Genomic DNA, 19015 nt, shown 5'->3' with positions numbered 1-19015 from the left:
CGGCTCCTGATGCGTTCCCCAGGTGGACCTCCACGCATCACCTCCAGCAGGAGAGCAGACTCGCAGCATGACAACTCGTTATAGCACCGCCATCGAGCTGGAAGACTCCAACTGGGACGGGTCATCCACATTTTTACTGAAGTGGCTCAAAAGATTGAAAGAGTGAGACAAGAAGATGTAGCAGGCAGCTGGAAGACTGACATGGAAATAAACTCTCTGATGAAAACTGCCGTTTCATGTTTGGACCCACGCTGGATGAGACTTTTGTTTTTTGGCGTGCCAAAGTGTCCTTTGACCTCTCAGCCTGACCTGCCACAGTGGTGGTACTTTGAGAGTTCCTTGTGGTCGAGGTGGATCATCGAACCTTTTTAGTCTTCAGCATTGAAATCCCTCAAATACATCCACAGAGTGCAGAGAGTCAGCAGATTGTGGTTGCGTTTACTGCACTTTTGGTATTTTGCGTTTCAATATTTTGTCCATAAAATACATTTTGCAGGTACTGTGTATAAAATTATCTAATTTTGTGATGAAAAGTTGCTGGATATGATGCAACCTCAGTTTTCTGAAACCATATTTGCCAGTAGTTTGAATTTGTTTTTTAAATCTGTTATGAAGTCCGAGCCTCAGTTAATGATTTTCACATTGTTGATTTAGGCTTTAATCGACAGCTGGAATTTTACAGTTCATATGTCACCAAACTCCACATTTATTTGCACCTTCTTTAAGGTTAAGAGTCTAAATATTGTTCTTTGAATTTATTTTGTGTATAAATTGCTTCATATTTATATTTCTCACAGTTGTATAAAATTGAATATCCCACAAGTTTGAAATGCGTTCTTTGTCTTCCACTGGATACAAATACTTTTCAGTTCTGCCAAATCGACAGTCAAATAAACCCAAATGATATTTTACACACGAATGCCGACAAAGACGGAGACATAAAAAGTTAGTTTCCCATTCTTATTTTATCATTTTTTCATTGAAGATCAAAGCTGTACATCCTGTCTAAATTCAGATTCAAGCACAGTGCAGATAGCAACGCCTGCAAAAGAAAACTAAAAAAGAAAAAGGCAGAGGTGATCACAACCAAAAATATATACAAAGGTCAAAACTATGTACAGGAGACACCAGACTCCATCTACGTCATCTTCAGAGTGAATTCGGTCCACCGTTGCATCACTTCAGAGCATTCCTCATAAAAGAACAGACAACAAAGAAATTGCTTCTTTTTCAGTCTTAAAATCGATGCAACACTGAGGAAAAATGCAGCATGAAGAAAAGAACTTGTCCTTTTGATTCTCTAGACTGCATTAAAGGCTAAAACATAAAAATATATTCTCTGTATAACCTAGAACCTTCTGTAAAATAAGCCCTAGCCACCTGTGGGTTTGTTTTCATTTCTGAACTGGTCATTTAAATGTTAGAACAGCAAATATGACCTAAAAGCATGACTCACTACTTCAGCCATAAAACATAGTTATTTCTACAATGTGCAGAAACCTTTTAACACCAGAAGATCTTTGTTGGGCGGGTCAGCACGGTGTAAAATAACACTGATGGTCAAACAAAATGCACAGCAATACCATTTAAATCAGGGGTGTCAAACTCATTTCAGTGAAGGGGCCATGCTGCCCATTTTGATCTCAAGTGGGCTGGACCGGTAAAATCACAAAGTTTCTCTATGTTTAAATCCTTGGTGAAGGTTTTTAGATGATACACTATTTTAAGGTCTTTCAACAATTACCGAGAAACAAAGACCAAAAATTCAGACATCAGCCCTCTGTTTATCTGCCTGGGCTATCAGTATAGTAATAATATCAGTGCTCACTGCTCACATCAATTGTGACTGTGGATCAATGGTTTGCATGTGCGTCTTATAAGCAGAGGATCAGAGGTTTGAATCCCAGCTCTGCTAATTTTGTTCTTAAAAAAAATTAAAAAAAATAAAAATTTGGGATTGAACACCCTGGCAGGCCAGACTGGCGGGCCGGATGTTTGACACCCCTGATTTAAAAAAGGGAAAGTTTGACATTGTGGGCAATGTACGTATTCACTTTCTTTGCTGAGAGGTAGCTGAAAAGATTGATAACATGTCTGTACGCTAAAGATTAAACCTGCGCTTAACTTAGCTTAGCATCGAGACTGGGAATTGGAAACCCGCTGCATGAGTCCATACAAGTGATGATGCAGTCTGCCTACCAGCGTCTCTACAGCGCTCTACTAAGGACGTCATATCTCGTTTGATTCTGCACCAAAAAACTAAATGTGCTGGGTAAATGAACAAGTCTTGAGTCCCACCATACAAACTTTGATCATAAATTTGTATCGATAAAACATGGTAATGTGTGAACTTCAGAGGAGCATAGCGGTGGATCAGGTTTCCAGTCTTTATGCTAAGCTAACGGTTGGCAGTAACCGTACATCATATGTTACAGACAGTTATAAGTGTGGCATCAACTTTTTAAAATTTGAACTTTCAGTGAGAAAGCAAAAAGTGCATTTCCTAAAATATCGAACAAAGTCTCAAACTACCTCCCCACTCCCTGCAGATGAAAATAATAAGACAAGAAATCCACAGACCAAATTAAACCAAATGTTCTTTGTTTTCTCAGAGGAGAAAAAGAAAAGCAATTGGACACAGCAAATCATAAGTATACAGGTGTCAACTAATACAACAGGCTAAAGCGAGGGATTAGTTTAGTTGCCTCCCCCCAAAAAACACAAACACACACAAGATCAATAGCAGAGACATGAAATCACTTGGCTGCTGTTAAAAATCACCGAAGAAGAGTAACGAAGCAGACCTCATCCACACTGTAACGTTCATGTTGATTATCCGTTTCACTTCAACGTCTCATTCATGTCATCATTTGCCCTAATATGACAATTTTCTTAATGTGTACTTGTTAATTTTCTGCCAAGAATCAATATTTGATCAGCTGTTAGTAAAGATTTTAGTTCCCTACACATTAGTAAGCAGGGTAGCGTCACCTTACTTGTCCCATAGGTACTGTGGGCTGGGTAAAACGGGCCCATGCTTTGAGGATGTATCACATGCTATCCACTTGTGCTTTAATCACAGTAAGAGACCACCCAAAGGAGAAAGAACGCTGGAGGGCTGCGTCGAAATTCTGCAGCAATATTTCTGACATGTCTCAGGTTGTATGTCGCCTGAAACAAACCTTACCGATCCTAAAGCAAGTAGCTGTACTTATGCATTCTGTATATGAAGGGCATATTTGTTCACTAGAATAGGTGGTCAAGTAAAGATATATAGATATATGGAGTAAGGTCCATATCATAGATAGATAACAAGCTGGACAGCACATGCGCCAAAATGAGTTCTAAAATCTCGCAGGAAGTGAGAGTGAAACACTTGGGTGTCTCTTCAAAAGAGAGATGAAGAAGATCTTTGGCTGAAGCCACGCTAAACTGCCACTGGTCCCGCCCAGTGTCCACACATGAAAGAAAGACAGACGAGTAAGTACAACCTCCTGACCATGTGCACGCCAACACATGACTAAAGCCACCTGCTCTGTTCCCTGAGCTGCTGCTACCCACTGATGAACTGGACACGCCGCCGCCGCCTCCTCGCGGCCGCCGCCACTTCCACCAGTCGGCGTTCCAGTATTTACAGGGGACACGAAGCCAGTCGGCCAAAGGGGCGGCGGTCGAGCCGCTCGTCTACGCCAAAAAAAAAAAAGCCTACAGCGCTGTCTGATCCAACTGTAAATAAGGCAAAACTACTTGAACAGAATTTGCTCAAGGAGAAGTTTCCATGAGGCGTGGAGCCAGCACTGATATGACCACTTCCTGCACAGTAAACCCTCAGCCTGAAAACAGAGACCAGAGGCTGGGCGACGCTGTGATGTACGCTGCGTTTGATTTCACGCGACTGCAGTTCCCACCGCGAGGGATGAATACATGGCTGATCTCTTCAGTGGCAGCCGAGTTGCCCCGACGCGTCATTCCACGCTCCTCACTCGTCATCGCGGGGCGGTTCACAGGTCAGGACGGAGGAGGAGCCTCCCCTCCTCCTCCTCCTCATCTTGGCTGCACCACCACGCTTAGACAGCCGGAGTGTTGGAGCGTCGGGCTGAAGAAACGCACTGCCAGTGAAGACGACGCCAGGATGAGGAGGAGAGGGAATCATCAGGAGAAATGATACTATAGTGCAATGGCTGTGAGATTAGACTATTGCTCTCCCCTCTCTAGAACTACTGCCCAACACCATACTGCCGATACTAAAGTGCTGATTGTTAAAGCCCACAACGAGGCTCATACACTGACAATGTCCACAACATAAACAAAAAGGTTTGTAGAGAGAAACCTTGACAGACGCTTTACAGTACACAGGTGTTTTGTAAACAGAACATCCAAGGAACAAATGCATGGCTATGGTACATGTGCAACTGAGTAGTTATCATATATTCATACAGTATGAACTTAATCTTCCTTTTAGTTGCATTCAGTTTTAGGAAAAAAAAAAATGCACAAAAAAAAAAAGAAGAGAAATCTGGCTGCCAAGCAAGCGTGTGCTTATTTTTTTTAAAGGTATTTTTCTCTATGGTTTTAAAATACGTTCAGCTGAATTGAATGTATAACTGATTAAGTATGAGCGCATATCCTAACCTCTCTTCCACTTATGTCTTTCTTTCCTTCCTTTCCTGTGGAGGTGAGTGTATTTTTTCCCCCTTTTCCTTGTCTTATCCCTGTAACTCTGAATGAGGTGCCCTGGGAGGCCTTGGTGTGGCCCGACTCATGCGCCAGGGTCTCACTCAGTAAAAGCTCAAGCAAACAGAGGATCAGGCAAAGGTGGGGCGCCGCAGCTGCAGCCCGGGTGCAGCCCTGCCGGGCGGGGCCGTGCTGCGCGTTAGGAGCGGTAGTCCTTTTTACTGTACGGCTTGTTCCCCAGGATGCTGTCCACCTCGTGTGTGATGGACGTTGACAACTTTGGAAGAACCTGCGACAGGAGAGAGAGGGTGAACACGGTGAATATGTTCGCCTCACTCGTGGGTGCCCGGCGGTGGTTTTGCGTCAGATTATTGGCTGCAGTTGCATATCACGGCCTCTAGGGGGCGCTAATGAGTGACTTGAGGTGTTTCTAGTTTTAACTAACATTGTGACGCCCTGTCTGCTACTTTCAGCTCCTTACTTTAAATAAAGCAAGCAAAACAAGGGGGAATTTAAAAGACCGTTTTATAGCTGATAAATCTTATTCCCACATTATTTTAAACACATCCAGCTGATTTGTCAGTGTAAATAATTCACATTATACAGTGACGGACACATTACTGATGTAAAAATAGCAATAATACTTCATTACAAGTCAGTATTTCTAGCTAAATATACTGGAAATCTGGCTGCCAAGCAAGCGTGGTAGCTTGCTTGGCTTTACACAGTGTAATAATAATAATAATAATAATAATAATAATAATAATAATAATATTGTTTTTACTGTAATTTCCATGAGAACATTTTTAAAATATACAAATAGTTTAACTATTCCCATGTAGAACATGTGAAATACTTTGTTCTCTTTCCACAGTGTAGAAATGAATAAATACAAAATGTATGTCTTATTTTGTATTTGTCCTTTAGGGGTGAAGCGCCGCGTTACCCAGTACACTTTGAATGAAAGGAAAAGTGCTGAGCCCTCAAGAAATGAGTGAGCATAGCATTTCAAAACCAAAATATCAAATGTGTTCAGGGAGAGGAGCCATATGGTGTGTGCACATATCTAGTACACACACACACGCACACACACACACACACACACACACACACACACACACACATACACACGGGAGGATACACAAAGCATCAGAAAAGAAAAGCGTATGCTCTTTCCTGCAGGCTAGACAAAATGTGAGGAAAGGACGTAAACCCCCACCGGTCTGAAAACCCCATTAAAAGACTGCATCTTATCAGCAGAGGAAGAAATGTCCGCAAGTTCTCCTCCAGTCCCTCCGGCAAACGATACTCTGCTGACCTTATTAACTCGGTACAGTAAAGCACCCGAGCGTGCAGCAGCAAACTGCCCGAGAGGCCGAGCTGTACCCACGAGAGGAAGCGGCTGTTACACTGTGTAAGGCACGAAGATGGACCTTATGAAACGGGTCACATCTTCTCAAATTAAGCAACTGATTTGCAGTGCGTAAAAACAAACAGAAGTACAAACACACTCGTCCCGCGGCCTCACCTGTATAGCTCCTATGTTCTCCATCAGCTGGTCGGTGTTGGACGCCCCTAAGAGGACCGAGCTCACCCCCTCGTTCCGTAGGCACCACGCTGCAGGAGACCAGTACACAGCATGACACCCCAACCACGGCGATGTACACACACACACACACACAATACTTCCCAAACACACACCAGTTACTGCAGCATTTCTTTTCCACAAATGAAATTATTAACAAATAATGCTTCTATACAAAGTGGTGAAAGAAGAAGTACACAGACTCTTTAAATATCACAATATATAAATACTCCAAAACTCCTGGACTTAAGTCTTATAAGTCACATTTCGATGTATCATCAGCAAAATGCATTATTGTATTATTATGGACTTCAGGACGAACGTGTCGGCAGCAGCATTTTAATGATACAGAACGTTTTGACGGCATCGTGCCTCCGCTCAGTTCCTGCTGATACGGAGTACTGGTCAGTAAATCTGTTTACGTCTCGGGAAGGGTTTTTATGTCGGTAACTTGGACTTTCTGTGGAACTTAGTCAGCAGCCTGCCAGGGTTTTAAAATGACAAAGAAATCAGTGATGTTGTGGCTGACCTCGATGCAGATTATGACCTCATTAAACGTATCTTTATTCAATCTGTCACATCGGCGCATTCATATGTGAAATAACCGTTGTGGAGCGGAAACTACATAATTTCCTCCTAAAATGTTGTGGAGCAGCAGTACAAAGTACTTTCAAATGGAAATACAAAAGTATCTCAAAATTGCCCCTGAAAACTCCTCTCCGTTCGGCGCGCTGTTATAAAAGCGAGCGGGCTTATGCGTGCTTTTGGAAAATAAACTCATAAACAGATTAGTGCATAAAGGGATGAAGCTGTAAAAATAGTGGGATTATTAATTTTACACAAATCTTCTACCAACATGAGAATAGGGTTATATGACGCAGGTGCAGAGCCTCCATCAGGCCATCGGGACACCGACAACATCTATTAACTCCATTCTCACCACCTCCACCTGGATTTACCACCTCACGTCAAGCCGCAGGCAGGAAGGAGTCCATCATTGTTGTATAGTTTTTATTCAATACTGGAGCGCCACAGTGATGTAGAGGACTAGATGATGGACATAAATCTCCTGTGCTGCCTTCAGGTGCGCTGGAAGGATTTATGGTAATTGGGGGAGATTAGTGTGTCCCCTAATGGGCCGTGAAACCTAATCTATGACGCCGCCCGACTGCGAGGGGTTAACGATGTGTCGTGACCTGCGCTGCGATAGGAGAGCAGCCCCAGATTTACTCACCTGCGTCTCTAACGTCTGACACTTTAACAGCCCTTGCACATTCTCACTTTCCTGAATTGATATTGGTCTCCTGCTGGATTCATGTCTGAGACGCGATTTTAATGCTGATGCTGGAAAATACATGTTTACACCACAGGCTAGCATGTGCAAAGCTATACTGTAAACATGTTTGTATTCCCTGTGTTGACACTTACATTACTGTAGATGTAAATACTGTATATCCTGTTTAGTTAGTCACTGTATATACACTATTGTACTGCATATACTTTGCATTTTTATTATTTATTTTTCCTTAAATTGAATATGTTTTGCACTGCTATTTGCTCTCTCACTCTCTATTTGTATGTTTACTCTATAACTTGTTTGCTTCTGCTACAAACAAATGTACCCCAGGGGATGAATAAAGCATCCATCCATCCTAGTTTAAGTTAAGAGTTTAAGTTACTTGAATATACAATACTTACTTTTTATTTTCTCACTTTTGTCCTGTTACCTACTCTCTTTCTCCTTAACCCCTTTTTTTTTTAAACTACAGCACACACACACACACACACACACACACACACACACAAACGTGACAACACAACAATTCAACAGTCAAACCAGACAGCTGCCAGAGCGACGTTGACCTCGGCCCGTCCGAGGCAGAGGGACGGACAGACAGACAGAAAGAGAGAGAGCGGCAGAGTGTATCTGCGTACCGATGGCGAGTTGGGGCAGAGTGCAGCCCAGCCGCTCCGCGATTGCCTGCAGCTCTTTCAACTTCGCCTGCTGACGCCGGCCCTCCTCACTCAAGATCTTGTCCTTCAACCACTGGTAACCCTGTCGAAAACACAGCACGCCCGCTCAAAAACACAGCCCTGCTCACACATACACACACACCGCTGTGTCACCAGGGCCCGTTTTTAAACACGTGGCTGCCTCCTGCTGTCTACACCTCAGCCAGGGAAACATGCCGGAGCTACACTTACTGAAATACAAAACTTTGTGTTTATTATTATCATAACAAAAGTTAAAAACATCAGAAGACAAATCTCTGTTTAAATGGACGACTGCTGTAATCTACTTTAACTATATGTGTTTACGCTCAGCTGGGTAAAAACAGTAATGTTGACAAAGTATAGAGTATATTATAGTGTTATTAGTAACACATTAGAAATCCAGAAAAATCAACAAAGAGACAAAAGACCACAAACATCCACAGACAACACTGAACCAAACAGCAAGCAGCACATTCCACAATAGTCACCAAAAGTACTGCACAACACCAAAATGGAGAACTACTTTCCTCTGACACACAATCCACAGACACACAACATGCCACTCTACTTCACACATCAACGACACAGTGTTTAATTAAGTCAGGCGTTAGATCTTCATTTCTGCAAAACACACAGCTATTTGACCCCGAAACCTTTTCTTCTTCTCAATTTCTGGAGGTCCAAATCATGTTTTGTTTCAAGTCGTTTATCTGTCTGATGAAATGTCCCACTGGGTTTGTCAGTGCTCACTGAATCAAGTCATTAAAACTGTTTCTCCTCTTCAATAATCTTCAGTTTAGTTCCATTAGGCTGAGAGAAAATAAAAGTCTGAACAAAATAACAAAATGTTGCCTGAAATAACATTCTGAATTATTTAGTTAAAGTCTAAGTGTTGGTATCCATAGCGTCAAATTAAATTTAAAAAAAAAACACAAACATTTAAATAAGTCGGGTCACATGCTGTGCCGCTTTTGCTGTGAGTGTATTGCGTGTGCTCATGAGCGTGCACTAAATTACGTAACGCAACACGCTGACACCAGCTGGCAAACAGTGTGAAACAACAAAGCTCGGAAAGAGGTGCACAGTGGACGACGTCAACCACGGCACGACAACACACAGATATACTGGGTGTGCACAGAGTTACAGAACCTGAAAGACACAACACACACGGTGAACAAACAAACAAACCAGCAACCAGTAGGGAGACACAGAGTGGGGACACCAGCACAGATAAACAAAAGGTTCGACTACCTTCAGGGAGGCCCGAGAATAGGGAGGCACCCTGCCGTCGTATTTCCCTGAGATGATCCCACAGGCCAGTGGCGACCACGTCATGGCCCCCACACCTGACGGCAAAAGATGTGATCATCATGCAACAATCACTGACTCATAAAGTCGGAGCTCTTATTTTGTCTTTGGAAAACTAAACACGAGGTTCTTGCTGTCCAAGTTGAAATCTTGGCTCTTTGAAATACTATTAAATAATAATTTCAATACAAAATGTGTGTCCTCCATGTTAGCGTGTCAAGGTGAAGGTTGAGTAGACCTCAACCAAAGCCACTAATCCATCACTGCTCACCTATCTTATGGAAGAGCTCCGGTAGCTGCACCTCCACCTTCTCTCGCTGGAACATGTGGTACTCGGCCTGCTCGCAGATGGGAGGAATCTGGTTGAACTGTCGCGCCACAGAGTACGCTTCCTAAAGGAAATGGAAGAAACAAACAAAAATCAGGCTGATATACAGCAGTATGGCATAAAAGTAATGCGAGGGCACATTATAGTATGTTTTAAAAGGTCTTACTATAATATGTCTTTAAAAAACGTTTGTTTAGTATGCCAGAAACATCTCATAAATAGGGAAATGTATCATAAAATACTATACACATTCTATATATTTCGAATAAGGAACATCAATGTAGATCAGGAACAGGGATTACATGTTGTAATGTGTAGAAAAAAACTTCTTGGTCTATGTAGAAATTCATATTTGCTCTGATTATTTTGAAGAGCTGTCTTCTTAGATACGCCGAGTCTCACCATTATTTCCATCGGGCTCCAGCGGGATGTTCCCCAGTACATGGCCATGCCTTGGTTTATCACATGCGTCATTGCTCGAACCGTTTCTGCAAGTAAAACCAAACAAACATATTAAAGACGTGTTTACAGAGTTTTATTTTCTCTGCTGTTTTCCATTCTCTATAAAGCGTCAGAGTCTATGTGCATCTGAGCTGTTCTGGATTATTATAAGAGACATAGTTATATAATTCTCAATCCAAAAGGGCTGGGTGATTCAGGAGACAGGTAGGAAAGCTAATTTTATTAATCCGTATGTAGAGTGATTCATACTGAGGGGGACATATATTCATGACAAGGCACACTTCAATGACATTGAGGTAAAAATCCAGCAAGATTTCTTGTGATCCGTAAAAAGCTACAGGGGAAGATAAGAGCCCAGTGAAATAAATAAGAGATGGCAGGCATATTCGCACCAGTTAGTCTTCACACGCTGGACTACAGCTGTGTCTTTCAAAAGGAGAGGAGGTTAAAAACATGTTTTATTCTATAAAATATAAAAGGTATTAGATAGGAGTTTCATTTTATGGACATATCTGACCCTGTGCGACAGCGAATGAAAACCTATATTATCTAACTTTAATTTCCGTATGTTTTCATTCGTCAAAATGTCTCTGTATCAAGGAAGGATACCAATCATGTTTGATAACAATCCGGGTTGTCCTAGACAAGATCAGGATCGCCAGAGCGCAATAAAACAGGAGCGCGTCAACCCTCAATCATCCTCCATCCCTCCGTCTATTCACCTTGCTGAAAAGTCTCTCCGACAACCAAATCAGCATTCCTATCATCTAGTGGGCGCTTGGGCTTAAGAGGGTTTCTCTGTAAAACTGACAGAACATCAGGTCACCACTTCCTCATTCTGCACACTGCCCTTCAGCTACAGCCAGAATAAAAACACACCAGATGGTCAAACTACAGTTTTGAAGACATGAACTCAGAGCCGTCCATGTGAACTGTGTGCAATCTTTAAAAGGGCAGAAGAGCAAACGAATCGCCTTGACGTTTACTTCAAACAACACCAGCTACTTCGGACTAACAAGACACTGAGGCATTGTGAAAGAGCCGAGGCAGTGAAGCATCAAGCTGAAGGCAGGGAGATGACCTCTGACCGAACTCCGTAACCCAAAGGGGAACTTCGACACTGGAGCAGATGCATACTGTGTGACCAGCTGAGCCCACACACAGTTAGCGCTCTGCCATTTAAAGGTCTCCAGCATCAGTATATATCCTCATTCTGAGTGTGGAGGTGGAAGCATCAGGACAACATGCAGCATGTAAAAATAGATATTTCAGTTACAAGAGGTTTGTAAATCCGAGTCTTGGCATTGCAGTAGTCATAGAGACAGAAAAGAGGCGATTTATTTAATGTGCAGTGAGACAAAACGTAAGGAAAACACGATTAAGTGTGTGAGGGGGACATACATGGTGATGATTCAAAAGCGATAATATAGAGACAATAGTAGAATTACCTTCCATAGGTGTATTTGGATCCGGTCTGTTCGCAAACACTACGTCCACGTAGTCTAACTGCAGTCTTTCTAGAGAAGCTTTTAACCCTAGAAATAAGCACCACAGTTAGTACAGTAATAGTGAGTCTCTGTTGTGCTACATGATTTTGTTTCTAAATACTAAATGAAAAAAAATCAAAATACTGCTGAAAAACAAAAGGAGAGGATTCTCAAACTGTTTATTTTAGCCAAAAGGTTCCTTGCAACCCCAAGAGAGTGTCAATTATGTTTAAAAGCATCGTTTCCCTAAAAGCTAAAGCATCTAATTAGAAAGTATTTTGTTAACGCATATTCAGCATTTAATCCAATAACCTGCGGCGCTGCTACTTACCTTCTATAATGTGTTTTCGGGATAAACCTCTTTCAGTCTCCGCTCTAAAAAAAACACACACAAAAAAACCAGAATAATTACGCAACCGGCCCTCTGCGATATCAATCATAAAATCTGACAAATATTTTATTGAAAGTACCTGACAACCAGGTACTCAGTTGAAACTTACTTTCCACCCCAGAAGATCTTTGTTGTTATCACTAGAGTTGAACGTCTGAAAATTAAAAATTAAAACACATCTGTTACAACAGATGTGAAACAAACACTGAGAATTATAGGGAAAATAAACTCATGAATAGGAGCTGGTGAGATCTTTAGTCACAAACCAAATATGATACGTTTCAACAGTGAAACGTATCATATTTGCCTCGACATCTGCTTTGGGCAATCATGCGTTTCCACATTATTCTTTCAGTGTCGAGCGCAACCACATCCCACAATATGTAATATGTCCGGCGCCAATGAACGAGTGTTTGTAGGCGTATAACCTGACAGTGCTATACAAAGTAGAGGATAAGGACTAGAAGTTCATCCATTATTTAGCATCTTTGAGGAGGGACACAGGAGTGTGGGCACGGCTGCCCGCATTAATCTTTCATCTTCCTACCTTACTGTTCCAGTTCACAACACACAGCCTCCCAATATGTGCAAGGAAGGATATGATACAAGATTAGGGATTCTGGCTGGGGCGGAAATAAAAAAAAAAAAAAAAAAAAAACTTAATTCAAGTGTGCCTCTCATACCTCCATCCTTTCTTCTTTATGATGTTTCCGAGCACCACCTCTGCCCTGTGAAGCAGACGGAGACGAGATTAAATACAGATGGTTTTTATAAGAGCATTTTAAATTAAAGAAAGTGCTCCACGCTTCACACATACTGTATAATGCATATTGGTTTAAGGACTGTGTCGGACTGCTGTGTGTGTGTGTGTGTGCATTAGCTGCCACGGCACGGCCAGCAGAGCTTTGGACCAGCTGTGCTGTGCAGCCACCACTATGTCACTCATTAGCAGCCACAGGGGTGCTAATGAGTGACATTATGCTCAACAAGGGGCTCATTAGGGCTGGGCAGAGACTCGTCAGCAGGATGTCTCTCCAGCCCTCTAACTCTGTGTCTCATTAGTTGTCACAGTTTTCACATGAAATGTATTCGGTGCTCTTTCAGAGATAAAACAATGCAACTACTGACATTTCTTTTGGATTAATTTTGGCTGCACTGATGATTAAAGTCAGCCGCTTTAATTGATGCAGTTTTAAAATAAATAGTTTTAAAAGTGTTGTTGGAACCTACAAAGAGCATAATTTATCTCACCTATGACAGCACATTAGTTTTAGAGTGTCTGTGTCGAGGGCAAGGCCGGTCCTCGGCGGTCTGGTGGTTATGGTAATCAGAATTATTTAAGCAACACTGCAGTTTTTTCAAGAAAATCATTTGAAGATTAAAAGAATGAAAATTAAATGAATTGCCGGTTGCAAGGTTTCCCCGGAGGGAGATGCCCAGACAGCGAGCTGAGGATTTCTGTGTTTACTTTCGGGTGAACTGACACAAAAGTGCAATTGTATTACTTTGATCATTATTTAGATGCTTTCTGATTTGCTGAAATGATACAATGGATGTCCCTTTCTTCAACAGGTCGCTGACCCTCCTAATGCTGCTGTTGATTGCAATTCAGTGTCCCACTGATTATTATCATCTGTCCGTTTCTGCTCTTTTTTTATACTAAATGCACAGTATTATTACTGAAAAACAAACTGTCCCTCATTTTGAGAAAAATTATATTTACTTAATTAATGAGTGGGACATTTTTATAAACATGTCACACCCTCCAATTTCATCAATCTATTTTCTCCCTGACTGGACAAGTGATTGAAGGTGAATTACATTTCTTTTATAAATGCAATTCCACAGATTTTTCTGGAAATGGAGTTGCATTTATACGTTGTCTTTCCACTCATCTGACCACTTACAGTGCTTTACACAACATGTGTACATTCCCACACGCATTCATACACTGGCAGAGGCTGACACGCAAGGTGCCGACATGTTTATCAGGATCAAAGCATACAGGACATTGTGTCCAAGGAGAGAGAGAGAGACACACACACACACACACACACACACACACACACACACACACACACACACACAGTGAGTGTCAACATGCAGATATAGATTAATGGGTGCTTGTAAAGAGTAGGTAAAGTTGTATGAAAATGCTAAATTACAACACAAAATACCACAGAACATTGTGATATTGGTAAGGGTCAAGCTTTAAAATGGAACCCTGCAAGGTTTTTAATGTGTCTCTTAATGTGTCCTGGTACAATCTGCGGATCCAAAGAGCAGCACAAGTACTAGTACTCGCCAACGGCAGGACCCACAGCTTTGGAACGACGAGCACTCAAGCACTTCCCTGAGAACAATAATGTCTGTCTTTGCATGCATAATAGTGACACACACACACACACACACACACACACACACACACACACACACACACACACACACACACACACACACACACACACACACACACACACACACACACACACACACACACACACACACACACACACACAGTGTGTCACTCTTCTGACATGTGAGTAATCTGGGGACTCAAACACAAAATACAGTGTGCCTTGAGCAGGTTGACTTTCTTCATTTAGTCATTAATTAGGTCTTTGTTCCAGCACCGAGTTGATGTGATGACTTGTGACAGAAACCAACAACATAATGTTACATTATTCATGCATTTACTATATTTTATTAATTTCGGATTTATCTGCAATTATGCTTCAAATTTGTCGCTGCTTTCAGACAATACCATGCAATTACTCTGCATCTAGAGCAAAATCCCTAAGCCTTAAAGACCTGACTTGCATACTTTTAAATGCGTTGCTGCCGTATGCGTTTGCTGATAACAGCAGCGCCACGGGACACACAGAGCACGTTTATTTGTGCAATTACACATTTGTATTTCTATTTCTGAGAAACACTAGCCTGCATATTGCAAATGATACGCTGGTTAAGAATCACAATCAATATCTAAATATCTATCTGCATGTGCTGAATGTTTGTTTGTTTGATGTCGTTTTGTCGGGCTAAGCCGAGAACAAGCGTGCCAAAAACAAACAGCCGACTGCCATGTGTTGTGCATGAGCAGAACCAGGAGTGTGAGCACAGCTTACAAACCTCATTTATCTGTCCACGCTCGCAACACAGAATCAACATTACTGCAGCCGACTGTACAGCCACCAACAGCACTTTATGCACTGTAAGTCTGACTGATGAAGGAGTTGCAGTAAGCCAGAACCAAGGACTTCACATGAAAGCTTTTTTCAATTCTGATGAGCAAGGTGTGTGATTTTTTGTTCTACTCTCGCACATGTGTGAAATATAAGCTCCTCTTTGCTGCTCTGCAGTGGAAGTTATCAGGATTAACACCTGTGCAACACATCCTGAGCTGTGTGACGTGCCGTCACAAACATTCGCACGTGTCGGAACAGATTTGTCCTCTCTCTCAAACTGTGCTCTGATTTATGGAAGCGCGATGATCAAAGTCATTGTTGCTAAAACTCCTGTGTCAAAGGTCAACCTTTTTTGGCCCTTTGTCCTAAAACAACAGGGCAAACCGGTTGTTGAAAGCACCTCCTGAATAATGAAGCATAGTGATGACGTCTAGCAGGCGACAGCTGCTGAGGAAAACCACTGAGACCTGCTGAGTGTTTCCAGTGTTTTTGTTTTGTTTGGATTTTCTTTTCTGAAACACTCTGACGCATCTCCCCAAACATAATGGCAAAAACTAGGCTATTCTTGAGAGGATTAAAAAAAAAAGGGTTTGGTGCTGTTAATCAGAGATACTGTTTGCAAAGGATAATCCCCTAGATTATTTCAAAGCACCCAAGTTACTACAAAGCCAGATTAATCCATGATGGAATTTGAAGCATCACTACAAACAGCAATATGGCAACACTCTGCTGCTTTCTGAAGTTCAAAATATCAACCCTGGTCGTAAATTTAGACCATGACTATGTATATGTGAACTCTCGTGAATGCAATACGCTGCCGACGAAAAGGACAAGTTCAATTTCTAGCCGAAGATCAAGGGTGGAGACATAAATTTGTTGAGTCCACAAATTAGTCTCCATGAAAACTGTTGCTCAATTTGGATCGTGCATGACATTATTCCTGCAAAGAAACAATGGTGCTTTTTTCAAAAGTAATTTTTCACTACTTTGACTTAAACAAGCCCTACTGTACAAAAATGATGTCAAAGTCTCTGCACATTGAAATTAAATTATTTGCCTGGTTACACACCAAGTAGTCAGGCAAGGGACGTCTGCCTTCTAAATAATCTCTACCTGCTGCTTTTATGATTTTGGTAATATTTGGAGTTACTGCTCACTGTTATGTGACCTGTGGCACAGGATATACTCACTTCCCAGCAGCGTAGACCTCCGCTGTGTCAAACAGATTGATGCCATTTTCATAGGCCAGAGTCATCAGCTGCTCGGCCATCTGTTGAGAGATTAGGGGAGAAGGAATAGAGAAAGAAGGATGGGGTGAGGGACCGCTGATGTGAGGTGTTAAGACTTCAATTATCAAACTTCTTCCACAAGACTAAATGCCTCTATGGCTTTGCCTTCTCATAACATGTGTTTATTCCCTGACTGTTGACTTCCTCTGTCAATATGTTTTCCCTCCAAGTAAAAATAGGCTTCTAGAGAAACCCAGGATGTGCCAGATCATATGGAGGGTTTCCATTCCCCAGCTTTGACTGATAAAGGATGACAAAATCCATCTGCTCTCACCTCATCCGTTATCTGTCCACCGAACGTCACCCATGTTCCTACAGAGGTCGAGAGGGAGGTGGGGTCAGAGTGAAAGAATAAAAACATACATGTGCACACAGATGAGCAAGTGAACAGCGATAATATAGGTTCTGCACAAGTGACACTGCACACAGTGTACTGGAAAGACGAGAGTGTAAAAAACACTCTCGTTTTCCTATTTGAAGATAACGGACCACAGGGTTACGAATTCCCCTCACAAATCTGCTAGACAAAGTCTTTGGCTGTGCAGTTAAACTTCTCAGTGCGTCTCATGATAGAAAAGTTTCTTACCTAATCCGAGGCAGGACACCCGCAGACCTGACTTCCCGAGGTTTCTGTCAAAACAGAGAGAATTACATTAACATTAATGCAGCACTCCGGTGGCAGTCATTTGTGTTTTTTTGCGCTCCGGCGATGGCTATGAACATTAGAGTAGGACTCTAAGCCTCATTTGTAAATTGATTGAGCGATTGATAAATACATAAACAACCCTATCACTCCTTTGTAATGTGAGGAAAGCATGTCACTGTAGAGGGAGCTTAACGTGATGGGAGCTAAGAAGAACAGGGGTTTTGTATAAATCTCAGTGCTGACATGTATGTTGGATATGTTAGGGAGGACAGTAACCTGTATGTTGCCACTGCGCATGTGTGTGTGTTTGTGTGCGTGCGTGTGCGCAGTGAAATGTCAGAGAGGAAGTGGGTCTTAAGTAGGCCCACCATGACATCCACTGAAATTTGTCACAGCACACCAGGATCCCTCAGCCGCCATCTGACTAAAATCCCCCACAGCAATACGAAGCTTGACTACTGACAACAACTTGCTCCTAAAGCTGGTGTCTCTTAGCCCATCACAGTGCAGACGGACCTCTCTGCTGACAATCACAGCATTAGTTGTGCGAACTTTTAACATTTTCAAAGACATCCATGGCTCCTAGTTAAAAAGGCATCTGGCTGAATGTGTTATATTCTTTTTCAGGAGGAAATTGGAGTTCATCTTCGGACTATAATAGCTTCAATACACCACTGATCTTAGAAACGATTTAACATACAAATGAAGTGTGCCACAGTTGGTCAACCGATTTCAAGAAATAAGCTGGCAGTGTAAAAAGATAAAAGAAATGTGGCATTGGAGATGATGTAACATGTGCAGGAGTCAAAGTGAGCATGTGGGAGGATATGTAATATATTTTTATAAGACTGCCTATATAGAAATACAGTTGAAATGGGAGACAGGATAGGTGTGCAGATGTGTGTGTTATATGACTGCATGTTTGAGTGGGACTGTGTGTGTGTGTGTGTGTGTGTGTGTGTGTGTGTGTGTGTGTGTGTGTGTGTGTGTGTGCGTGGGGGTGTTTTGTGAAGCCATGATAAGATTGCTGAATCACTGCATTGACGAACAAAACACTTCAATCTGGTCTGAACACAGAGTCCCCCAAATCCATTTAAAATAAATATGTAAATCTCAACAGTATATCATGTTCTCTAAGTAGGCTAAGTGGGCTAAATTTGTGTTGAAGTGTAACAACAAAAAAGGCTCTTAAAACGCTTTAAGTTTCTTTTTGATGCATCTCCAACCATTTTGTTCGAGTTAATCCAGTTAAATGTTCACTTTATCATTCAACCTCATTAGTTACACTCTTTCTCCACTAAACCCTCATCGATGCTGGCATAGTCTACTCCCTTCATTTGTACTCTTTGTTTTCTGACTCAAGATATATCAAATCACAACAAAGGTCCTCCTTCAGCCATCAGAGGTTTCAGTGAGATTGTGCGATATTGAAAAAATAATGAAATCACATCCAGTTTGTGTATTTGCAAGTCAAGCATTGGGGTCAAACATATTTATAACAAAAAGCCTCATTATAAAGATGTGGTTTGGTCAGTGACGTCTGTAATCGCGTTATAGCTTGAATCCGAGAGCACAAGGATGTCACGTATGACTTATAAGCAAACCCTGTCAGTCAGGAGGGAGAAGAGGGAAAGATAAGGGAATCCAGTGGGAGCATATGCC

The 19015-nt window shown here is 41.9% G+C and overlaps 2 protein-coding genes across 9 annotated transcripts in view; one reads left to right on the top strand and one right to left on the bottom strand.

Moving 5' to 3' along the window:
- megf6b (multiple EGF-like-domains 6b) overlaps positions 1-725 on the top strand; it is a 54252-nt gene extending 53527 nt beyond the window's left edge. For both annotated transcript variants that reach the window (XM_068593679.1, XM_068593678.1), the window contains exon 38: positions 23-725. In XM_068593679.1, the coding sequence (XP_068449780.1) occupies positions 23-84 (62 nt within the window). In that variant the 3' untranslated portion in view covers positions 85-725. The remainder of the gene's footprint in view (positions 1-22) is intronic.
- Positions 698-19015, bottom strand: part of kcnab2a (potassium voltage-gated channel subfamily A regulatory beta subunit 2a) — a 71663-nt gene continuing 53345 nt past the window's right edge. For all 7 annotated transcript variants that reach the window (XM_068593686.1, XM_068593685.1, XM_068593688.1 and 4 more), the window contains 13 exons: positions 17294-17337; positions 16982-17019; positions 16609-16688; positions 12914-12958; positions 12340-12384; positions 12171-12214; positions 11801-11887; positions 10293-10378; positions 9834-9954; positions 9506-9600; positions 8195-8315; positions 6203-6291; positions 698-4963 (listed from right to left, as the gene is read on the bottom strand). In XM_068593686.1, coding sequence (XP_068449787.1) covers positions 4874-4963; positions 6203-6291; positions 8195-8315; positions 9506-9600; positions 9834-9954; positions 10293-10378; positions 11801-11887; positions 12171-12214; positions 12340-12384; positions 12914-12958; positions 16609-16688; positions 16982-17019; positions 17294-17337 — 985 coding nt within the window. In that variant the 3' untranslated portion in view covers positions 698-4873. The remainder of the gene's footprint in view (positions 4964-6202; positions 6292-8194; positions 8316-9505; positions 9601-9833; positions 9955-10292; positions 10379-11800; positions 11888-12170; positions 12215-12339; positions 12385-12913; positions 12959-16608; positions 16689-16981; positions 17020-17293; positions 17338-19015) is intronic.

This window comes from Clinocottus analis, unplaced genomic scaffold, assembly GCF_023055335.1.
Source record: "Clinocottus analis isolate CAN_PGR_092001 unplaced genomic scaffold, fCliAna1.0.p SCAF_3, whole genome shotgun sequence".
Taxonomy (NCBI): domain Eukaryota; kingdom Metazoa; phylum Chordata; class Actinopteri; order Perciformes; family Cottidae; genus Clinocottus; species Clinocottus analis.
Note: the sequence above shows the minus strand (reverse complement) of the source record. Positions and strands in the feature narration are given on the sequence as shown.